Source organism: Petaurus breviceps, unplaced genomic scaffold (genome assembly GCF_028583685.1).
Source record: "Petaurus breviceps papuanus isolate PSGF00001 unplaced genomic scaffold, PetGlider_PUasm1.0 90895, whole genome shotgun sequence".
Lineage (NCBI taxonomy): Eukaryota > Metazoa > Chordata > Mammalia > Diprotodontia > Petauridae > Petaurus > Petaurus breviceps.
In genome coordinates, this window is record NW_027187372.1 from 104,583 (window position 1) to 114,409 (window position 9,827).

The 9,827-nt window shown below is 43.6% G+C and overlaps 1 protein-coding gene across 2 annotated transcripts in view; it reads left to right on the plus strand.

The window, feature by feature from the left end:
- The first annotated feature begins 1,191 nt into the window (after positions 1 to 1,191).
- Positions 1,192 to 9,827, plus strand: part of XPR1 (xenotropic and polytropic retrovirus receptor 1) — a 230,753-nt gene continuing 222,117 nt past the window's right edge. Inside the window, exon 1 of one of the 2 annotated variants that reach the window (XM_069074364.1) lies at positions 1,192 to 1,473. In XM_069074364.1, the coding sequence (XP_068930465.1) occupies positions 1,405 to 1,473 (69 nt within the window). In that variant the 5' untranslated portion in view covers positions 1,192 to 1,404. The remainder of the gene's footprint in view (positions 1,474 to 9,827) is intronic. The other variant, XM_069074363.1, reaches the window with a different exon arrangement.

The following is a 9,827-nucleotide window of genomic DNA, read 5'->3' on the forward strand; positions in this document are numbered from 1 at the left end:
TTAATTTAATTTAAAAATGTTTTTTATTAATGAAAGGGGCCATCCCTTGACTCATTTCTTAAAGAGACCTATTCACTGAATGGGTGTTGCCTCACTCAGAGAGAGAACTTGAAAAGATCTTAGCTTAAAAGGGCCAACGTCTGCCATTGCATCCTGGGCCATCTCCAGTCATCCTGACTGATATCTGCTGTAAGTGCTTTTATTATCCTCCTTTTACAGGGAGGAAACTGAGGATGGGAGAGGTTAAGTGACTTGCCCAGGGTCACACAGCTACTAAGTGTCTGTGGCATGATTTGAATTCAGGTCTTTGTGACTCCACCGTCCACTCCTTGTGTCACCTAGTGGCCTACGGGATGCCGCTATTTGTCTACAGTATGTATGTACCTAGGGCAGCTAGGTGGGGCAGTGGATAGAGCTCTGGGCCTGGAGTCACGAGGATCTGAATTCAAATTCAGCCTCAGACACTTACTAGCTGCGTGAGCCTGGGCAAGTCACTTCACCCTCTTTGCCTCAGTTTCCTCATCTATAAAATGGGCTGGAGAAGGAAAAGGCAAACCTCGCCAGTATCTTTGCCAAGAAAGCTCCGAATGGGGCCAGGAAGAGTCGGACCCGACTGAAAGGCCTGCACAACACCAGGCGAGTATCCCACCTACCGCCCTCCCCACCAGACCCTAAAGCTCCCGGGAACAGCTTCTGGGCCTCTCGGGGCGCACTAGCACCGGGCATCGTGCACAGGAGACACATGTCCGTCAACTGGATTCAAAGTCTTTTAGAATTAATTTAATCACTGAATTAATAGATCAATTAATAAAAATAGCTTCACCGAACTTTGCAAATAAAAAACTCCCGAGCAGACTGCTGCTTCCTCGGAATTAATATTTTAATTACCACAACTTTGTTACTTCCCAGGCAGCCACTTAGGAGACGACGGCAAGACCAATAAGAAACAGGGGGCAGAGGTCCAAGGCGGGGCCTCCGCTAGGCCCCGCCCCCTCCGGCGATCCCAGTCCCTTGCAAACCCGCTCCCTTCCCCGCCTCCTTTCGTCGCGTTGCGGAGGAGGCGGTTACCATGGCGATGACGTCTGCCGGGCGGCACGGGGCGGGGCCGTGGGAGAGGAGGAGGAAGATGGCGGGAGGGCGGCTCTGAGGAGAGCTCGGCGGCGGCGGCGGCGGCGGCGGCGGCAGCGGCGGCTGCAGGCGGAGGAGGAGGAGGAAGAGGAGGAGCAGGAGCAGGAGCAGGAGCGGCAGCGGGAGCGGGAGCAGGAGCGAGAGTAGGAGCCGAGGAGCCCGGCACCGCACCGCACAGCGCCGCGTCGGGGCCCATGTGGGGAGGAGTCGGAGCCGCCGTTGCCACCGCTTGTGTCAGCCGGACTCGAGTGGGAGTGAGGGGGGAAAGGCAGGAGGATGAAGTTCGCCGAGCACCTCTCCGCGCACATCACTCCCGAGTGGAGGAAGCAGTACATCCAGTATGAGGTACCGACGTCCCGACCTCCCTTGCCCGCGCGCGTCCCGAGCGGAGCCGGAGCCGGAGCCTGAGCCGGCGCGGCGGGGAGCCACTGCGGCATCCCCCACCCCCCGCCGCGCCGGTGCCCTCTGCCCCTGCCGGTGCCCCGGCCGTGCCCGCCGGCTCCGCTGCCCCCTCCCCCTCCCCGGTGTAACGGATCTGCGGGACGCAGAGCCGCCTGTGTGGTTTCCTGCGAGCTGCGGGCCGGGAGCGGCAGGGGCACCCCCGCGGGGGAGGGGGCCGAGCCCGTCCTCCCGGCCCTGGGAGCGAGCTCTCCCGGGCCGGCCTTCCAGGGGGCTCCCTTGACCACTGTTGACAAAGCCTTTGTAACTTAATTGAAACGCAGAGTGATAGAGAGACAGATAGACCCCCCTTCCCAGCCCGCCCGAGCCGTGCAGTCAGCGCGACCTGTAAACACTCAATTATTGTGATCAAACGTCCCATTTTGTTAGCGCTTTTCTCGTTTTGCACGAAGTATGCAAAGTAGCCGGGTCGGGTGTTTGTTTTGTGCTTTTGGTTATGGAAGGGGGAGGAAGGAAGGAGAGGAGCGTGTATGGTGGTGGGTTTTTTTTTTGTTTTGGAGGTTTCCTTCTTACTGTTTTTTTAGTTTTTAATGTTAAAGTCTGCTCTCTCCCTACCACCCTGCCGCCGCAAGCTCTCTACCCTCCACCTCCCTGTGTTTTTATTTGCTAGGAAGAGAGATCGGTCCCTTTAGGGCTCCCAAATCTTTGTATTGTAAACAATCCACTTTATAGCCATACCTGAATATTTCGATGGTCATAACACATTCTATAATCAGCCCTAGTTGGGGGAAAATGATAGCTCATGGAGAATGTTCCATATAATGATAAAGGTACATGCGGTTACTTTAGATTAACATAAGGAAAATAAAGATAATGCAAAGGTTCGTACACTTAGGGAAATATTTGAAGGGCATGAAGCACTAGGTAGAAACCTATGCACGTAGACCCTGGATGGAGAGAAAAATTATTTTAGAGCAACATATCTCTAACCTCCAGGAGTTCGTCTCTATGCCCAAGATGGAACAAAGAGTATAAAATCAATATGAACCCATACCTTGGATGCGATTTGGGAATGAAATCATTTCATCGTTCTACCTGATTTTAATATAAGCTTGATGGGGAAAAAAGGGTATCAAATGATAGAGGTTTACTTTTTCACGTAAGCACTATAATTATTGGAGAAGTTAGAGATAGGCATGTAGGACGGTTAAATGTTAATTTAGGATTTAGGATTACTGGAAAAAACCAGTTGCAGTGTGAAATATTTGATTATTGGCTGAAATAAAAGGGCAGAGAATCATTTATTATCTCTTGTCCATTCAGTTTTTGGTAGTGTTTTGTAGCTCTTATGTGACTGAGAATTGTAATACAGAGACTACCATTTTAGCCTGTAGTGTCTTTGTGATTTATTGTTTTTAATAACATTCTGTTAATTTAAAAACCTTGGATGTAGTCCAGATTGTGGTTTTTATTGAAAGTGGGATGTATTTCTTTTATCTTTCTGGTAGTAATTTTCAGTACCACTGTCAGTTCTTTGTGGAGGCAGTTTAAAGAGCTCGTTGAGGCAACTACTCAGGTTTCTGTGTGCATACATACATACACACATGTACATACAATACACAAGTGCAACACATTAATGCATACGCATGTGCATGCACACACATGTATATATACATATGTGTGTTTAGCATGATATTTGTAATGGATGGATAATGGCATGAGCTACAAGGGATTATTTAATTTGGAAAATGGCATAGTTTGGGACTGTTTTGGGGGAAGAGGAGACACTGATACCTTGATTGTAAATGTAAATTATTGTAATCACTGTCTACTTTGTGGATTATCCATTGTAATTCTAGGCCTCCTTACCTCACTTTGCAGCAGGGTCCTATACTAAATTGATGGACATTAGGGGCAATCTGGGAGAGAAGTTGGCCCTAAAACCATCCCTTGATCCTACCATCTTTTCAGGTTATCATTTTATAACCTCTTCTTAGTCAAATTTCCAGAAAAAGCTGCTATACATATTTCCTATGATTTTCTCACCTCCCACTTTTTGACCTTACAACCTGACTTTTGACCTCATCATTCACTTGAAAAGGTTCTCTATCTTCAGAGTTAACAGTGTATTTAAAACTCCCAAATCTGCAGACCCTCTCACAGTCAGCATTCTCTATCTGCAGTATTTGACTCTGTTGACCATCTTGGTAAACTGTCCTTTTGGATACTTTTTCCTCCATGGACTCTTTTCTGATTCTCCTTCCACCTGTCTGACATCTCTTCTCACATTCCTTTGTTAGAACATACAGGCTCTCCCCTCCCAAGCGCTCCCCCCCCCCCCATGTGGCCTGCTCCAGTCCTTGTCTTTCTCTAGAACTTATACCATATCACCAGCTGCCTATTAGAAATCCCCAACAGAATGTCCAGTGGGCACCCAAACTCGGAATGTCCAAGTATGCCTTCCCCCCCTTCTTTCCCCTCTGCCTCCCTTTGTTGTCTATGATGAGAGAACTGCCATTTTTCTAGTCATTTGGGTTTTCAAACTCAGAGTTACCCTGCTCCTTACCCCATGGGTTGCCAGGTCTTGACCACTCTTCCTCCTCAATGAGTCTTACATCTTTCCCTTTCATTCCTGGTGTGATCACCATTCCACTTCAAGCCCTTGTTCCCTCTCACCTGGACGATTGCAATAGCCTTCTGTTGTATTTCCCTGCCATCAGTCTCTATCTTTTCCCATTCATCTTGTACGTTTATCATAGAGATATTCCTAAAGCATCACGCTAACCATGTTACACTCTTGTTCAGGATGCTCCTTCTTGCCTCTCAGATGAAATAAAAACTCTTTTTGCCTCTTACATCCCTTCAGCATTTGTCTCTATCCTCCCTTTCCAGGCTTATTGCTCATTACCCTCCTTAATGCTCTTCGCAGTCTAGTTAAACTAGTCTACTTGCTGCTCTCCATACATTCCATCTCTGGTTTTTTTTCCTTGGCACAGGTGGCTCCCCATCTCTAGAATATAGTCCCTCCTCTACTCTTACTCATAAAATTCCTAGCTTCCTTCAGAACCCCTCTTCCTGAAGTAGGCCTCTGTTGATTACCTTGGTTGTTGTTTCCCCCCCAATATTACTTTGTATCTTTTCACTATGGCTTAGTAGATAGGTCACTGGACCTGGAGTATGGAAGAGCTGAGTCAAATATGACATTAGACACTTATTATCTGTATGATCCTGAACAAGGCATTTAACTTCTCTCATTCTCAGTTTCTTCATCTATAAATTGGGGAAAATAATAATGCCTACCTCCCAGGATTGTTGTGAGGATAAAATGTGTTAATATTTTCAAAGCACTTGCAAACTTTAAATCAGTGTTTAATCAGTGTTTTAATCAGGTAGGCATTATGTTCTTTGTCTACTCTCCACTAGAATATAAGCTCCTTGAGGGCAAGAACTGTTTTGATTTTATTTTTATGTACCCCATATTCTTTCACAGTGTTTGACTCATAGTATGCATTTAATAAATGTTGAATGAATGTGTGAATAAAAGATCGTGTGTGTATGATTATTTTCCAAAGTCAATTATAAATGATTCTGGATTATATGTTTTATATACACAATTTTAACCTCTCACCTTTTTTCCATCATGGTGGATTATTGGTAGTTGATTTTATCTGTACATATTTGGAAGTCTCAGATTATAATGACTAATTCTACATATAAGATAGATCACACTAAATATAGGACAGTTTTCTTTGTGATTATGAAATGATAAAGGCTTTTTATTCTTGAGGTCAGCATCTTTGTTTGCATTTTATGTGATCACTAATGTTACATGGTCCAATTCTTTGAACTAAAGTGACTAATCAGTGTTTATTGAATTCAATTGCTTAAATTCATGGTGGTCTTTTAAGACAAGAAAAAATATTTTAAAGTTCTAGTTGATCCTAGAAGTTTTGGAAAACTGAAAACTTTGGAGAAAATAGAACAAGATTTATCTCTAAAACCAAGTGCTTTATAAAAGGTTTGTAGAATTATTCATAAGTCTTTGGTAGTGTTGTGGAAACCATTCATAGTAATTAATGTGTTGAGGTTCATCACATATGAAGATGAACATCATAAAACATTGGAAGTGAAAGGAACTTGGCATGTTTGACAGATGAGGAAGTGAGTACCGGGGAGAGGAAGTCCTTGGCCCGAGTCAGCCATTAGTTAAATGGCAGCACCAGTTCAGTCCCTTTTTCCCTACTACTCTAATCTGTGTTCTCCACAGTGATGGTACTGAGTCACCATTAGTAGAACATCTGCTTTTCTTTCAGTGGTGATATAGTTCCCATATTTTACCTATGTTCTATTCAGTCCCTCTTGAATTTCTGGGAACAATATTAAGATATGATACTGCCAGTTACCTTTAGGAAATTGTCCATATAATTTTGTGGTTGATGAAATTTTGCTCTCTAGAATATTATGTGAAATAAATGGGCTAGCTCTTAGAAAAATTTTGTATTAAGCAGCGATGGGTTTTTGTTTTTGGTAATGACATATATTAAAATGAGAAGTAATCTTAATAATTACTGCTAAAATGACTAAACAGTCATTTAAGAACCTTAATTTTATCCCAGATTGGTTCTGGAGTTTTTACTTGAAAGTCATGGAATGGAGAGAATTATTTTTCATTAAACTTAGTCAAGTGTTTTAGGTCATTAATAATTATAAAGTCAATAATATGCATCTATTAAGCATTTGTTGTGTGCCAAGTACTGTGCTGAGCACTGAGGATACAAAGAAAGAAAAAAATAGTCTGTGCCCTTGAAGTGCTCACACTCCGATGGGGGAGGCAACATGCAAACAACTGTGCACATACAAGATCTATACAGGGTAATTTGGAGGTAATCTCAGAAAGAAGACTGGAGCATTGGGAAGGTGTTGGGGGGTGGGACAAGGAAAAGCTTGTTGACCAAGGTGAACTTCTTAGCTGAGGCCTGAAGGACTCCAGGAAAGCCAGGAAAGCATTCTAGACATGGGCCACAGCTAGTGCAAATGCATGGAGTCAAGAGATAGAGTGTAGAGGGAAAAGCCAGTGTTGTTGGATTGTACAGTATGTGGAGGGGAGTAAAGGCTGGAAAAATAGGTAAAAAGAATTTCATATTTGATTCTGTGGAAATAATAAAGGAAGGAAAGAGAAGAGAATAGGCATTTATTGGCAACTTCTGTGTGGATAAGTGCTTTACAAATATCTCATTTGATCCTCAGAATGGTCTTCTGCGGTAGGTGCTGTTATCCCCATTTTGCAGTTGAGGAAACCAAGGCAGGCTGTGTTTAAGTGCTTGGACCAGGGTTACCCAGCTAGTAATTTTCTCAGGCTGTATTTGAACTCATGTCTTCCTGAATTCAGTCCTAGTGCTCTATCCACTGAACCCCCAACTTCGTAATACAGAGCCCTTGGAGATTACTGAGCTGGGGTGAAGATGGGCTTTGAAATGGTCAGACCTGTGCTTTCAGAAGATCCCTTTGGCATCTGAGTGAGTGATGGACAGGGCTGGGGAGAAACCAGACGCTGGCCAGAAGACTATCTTGATGCTCTGGGGGGCCTCTGTTTTGAACAAACTGAGTTTGAAATGACTTTTAATAGATATCCAGTTCTAGATATCCAGTAGGCAGTTGGGAATGTAAGACTAGAAGTTAGGGTAGATGTTTGAACTGAATCCTAATGTTCTAAATAGATCTTGGAAGCATCCAATAATTTAATGATGATAATTTAATCTGGAGGAGCTGATGGGATTCACCATGCAAGGTGGTTTAGAGGGAGTAGAGAGAAAAGGGCCTAGAGCAGAGCTTGGGGGACACCCAGTGACCTAGATGAAGATCGAGTACAGGGGCTGGAGAAGGAGTGGTCAAACGAGTAGGAGGAGAACCAGGGGAGAGCAGTGTCATGAAGTCTAGAGAGAAGAGACTATCAAGTGGAAAAGGATGATTGACACAAAGACTGCGTAGAAGTCAAGAAGGATGAGAACTGAGAAAAATCAGTAGATTTAGCAATTAATTGGTAACTTTAGAGAAAGTAGTTTCAGTTGAATGATGATATTGAAAGCTATTCTGCATAGAATTTGGAAGAGAGTGAGAGGAGAGGACCCGGTTGCACTGAGGGGTAGATGGTTACCTCAAGGAGTTTAGTAACAAGAAGGGAGAGGAGATAGAGTTTGATAGCTAGCCACTATAGACAGTCAGGTTTTTTAAAAGGATGAGAGAGAGGCGGCTAGGTGTCTCAGTGAGTAAAGCGCTGGCCCCAGAGTCAGGAGGACCTGAGTTCGGATTCGGCCTCAGACACTTAACACAAAAAAACTAGCCGAGTAACCTTGGCCATGTTACTTAACCCCAATTGCCCTTCAAAAGGAAAAAAAAAAGGATGAGAGAGACATAGACTTGTTTGTAGGCAGCAGGAAAGCAGGATGTGGACAGGGAGAGATTGAAGATTAGTTAGAGGGTGGAGATGATAGAAGAAGCAATGTGCTGGAGGAGACAGGATGAAATGGGAACTCCTTTGCATTTATAGGAGTTGACCTTGGCAAGGAGAAGGGCCACCTCTTCAATAAAACGTGAGACAGGGGGAAGGAGATAATGAGGGAACATCTGAGTTGGGAGGGGGAAGGAAGGAGCTCTGTTGAGGACTCTGTTGAATGACCTCTCTCTTTTTTTTTTTCATTGAAATAAGAGACTAGGTTCTCAGTTAAAAGGGAGAGAGAGAAGGCAGAGCCATAGAAGGTTTGAGGAAGGATGAAAAAGTTTAGAAAAGTCACTGTGATCAGTGGATGATGAATTGATTAGGGAAGTATAAAAGAATTGACTTACAGCAGTGAAGACCCAGTTGAGATTTTGGAACATAAATTTGTATTGAACTGAGTCAGCATGGTTTTACAATTTCTACTAGTTTTGTTTAGCAGTGAGTAGAAACGAAGACATCAAATGGTGGGAATAATCCAAATTTGGGGTTTGGTAAGACATGGTTGGTGATAAGATAATGAGCTTGAATGTAGAGGACAGTGGAGAGTGGAACTGGTTTACTGAGGGGTCAAGATAGGGAAAGGAGGAGGATGTAGCCAGTGTAGGGGTGATTGTTTGGGAAAGAACTGAGGGGATGGAAGGGTTGGAGGTTGGGGTGAGGTATCACAGGACAAAGCTAAAGGCAATGATAAAAGATAGTAATCAGAAAAAGAAACTTCAGAGTTCTTGAAACAACGAAATGTTGCATTTGTGGGTTTTCAAGGGCATGTGTAGCTGAGGTAGAGTGAAGGAGTAGCTCATGGTGAATAAGTTAATTGGGAAAAGATAGGGTGTTAGATAGGATTGGAAGTATGTATGTTGAATTCTGTTATGAAGGTGAGAATTGGGGAGGAGAGAAAGACTATGAACTTTACTAAATGAGAAAAGGAGAGTATCCTGGAGTGTTTGTAGATAATAGCTAATAGATTCTTGATTGGGAGATACATGTGGATTGAGGGAACCTCGAAGGAGGAAGTTTCTGTGTGATGGTAGAGGGAGAGTCTGGATGTGGCCCTGGGGAATAGCATCCTATTCTGACTTCTATAACCTCAACCAGTGAGTAGAGTTTGAGTAGTATAAGTGAAAGTTGCTGTCCAGTGGTAGAGTGGATAAAGCACTAGACCTGGAATCTGGAAGACTCAAGTTAAAATTCAGTCTCAGATACTTACTAGCCATGTGACCCTGGGCAAGTCACTTCATCTGTTTGCCTCATTCACTTTATAAAATGAGATAATAATAGCACCTACCTCCCAGTGTTGTTGTAAGGGTAAAAATGAGGTAATGTGTAAAGTACTTTATAAACCTTGAAATGCTATAGAAATGATAGCTGGTGTTGTTATTATCATATGCTACTTGTGTTAGAAAGAATGGCCAGGGATACCCTCTCATCAGGAGGGAACCACGTTTCAGTGATGGAAGGAGTGAAAATGGAAATGGTTTAAGATAGAGCATAGTGGAAGGGGTTGGTAAATCTGGGGTGGGAGATTGAGAAGTTTTAAAAGGCAAAAATTCTAGAGAAAACATAAGGAAATTGGAATTGTTTGTGGAGAGAAGATTTCATAAAGAATAATGTGAAGGGGCAGGTAGGTGGCACAGTGAATAGAGCACCGGCCCTGAAGTCAAGAGGACCTGAGTTCAAATCCAGCCTTAGACACTTAACACTTACTAGCTTTGTGACATTGGGCAAGTCACTTAACCCCAATTGCCCTGCCTTCCCCCCTCCAAAAAGACAAAAAAAAGAGAATAAATTGGTAACAAAATTGTTT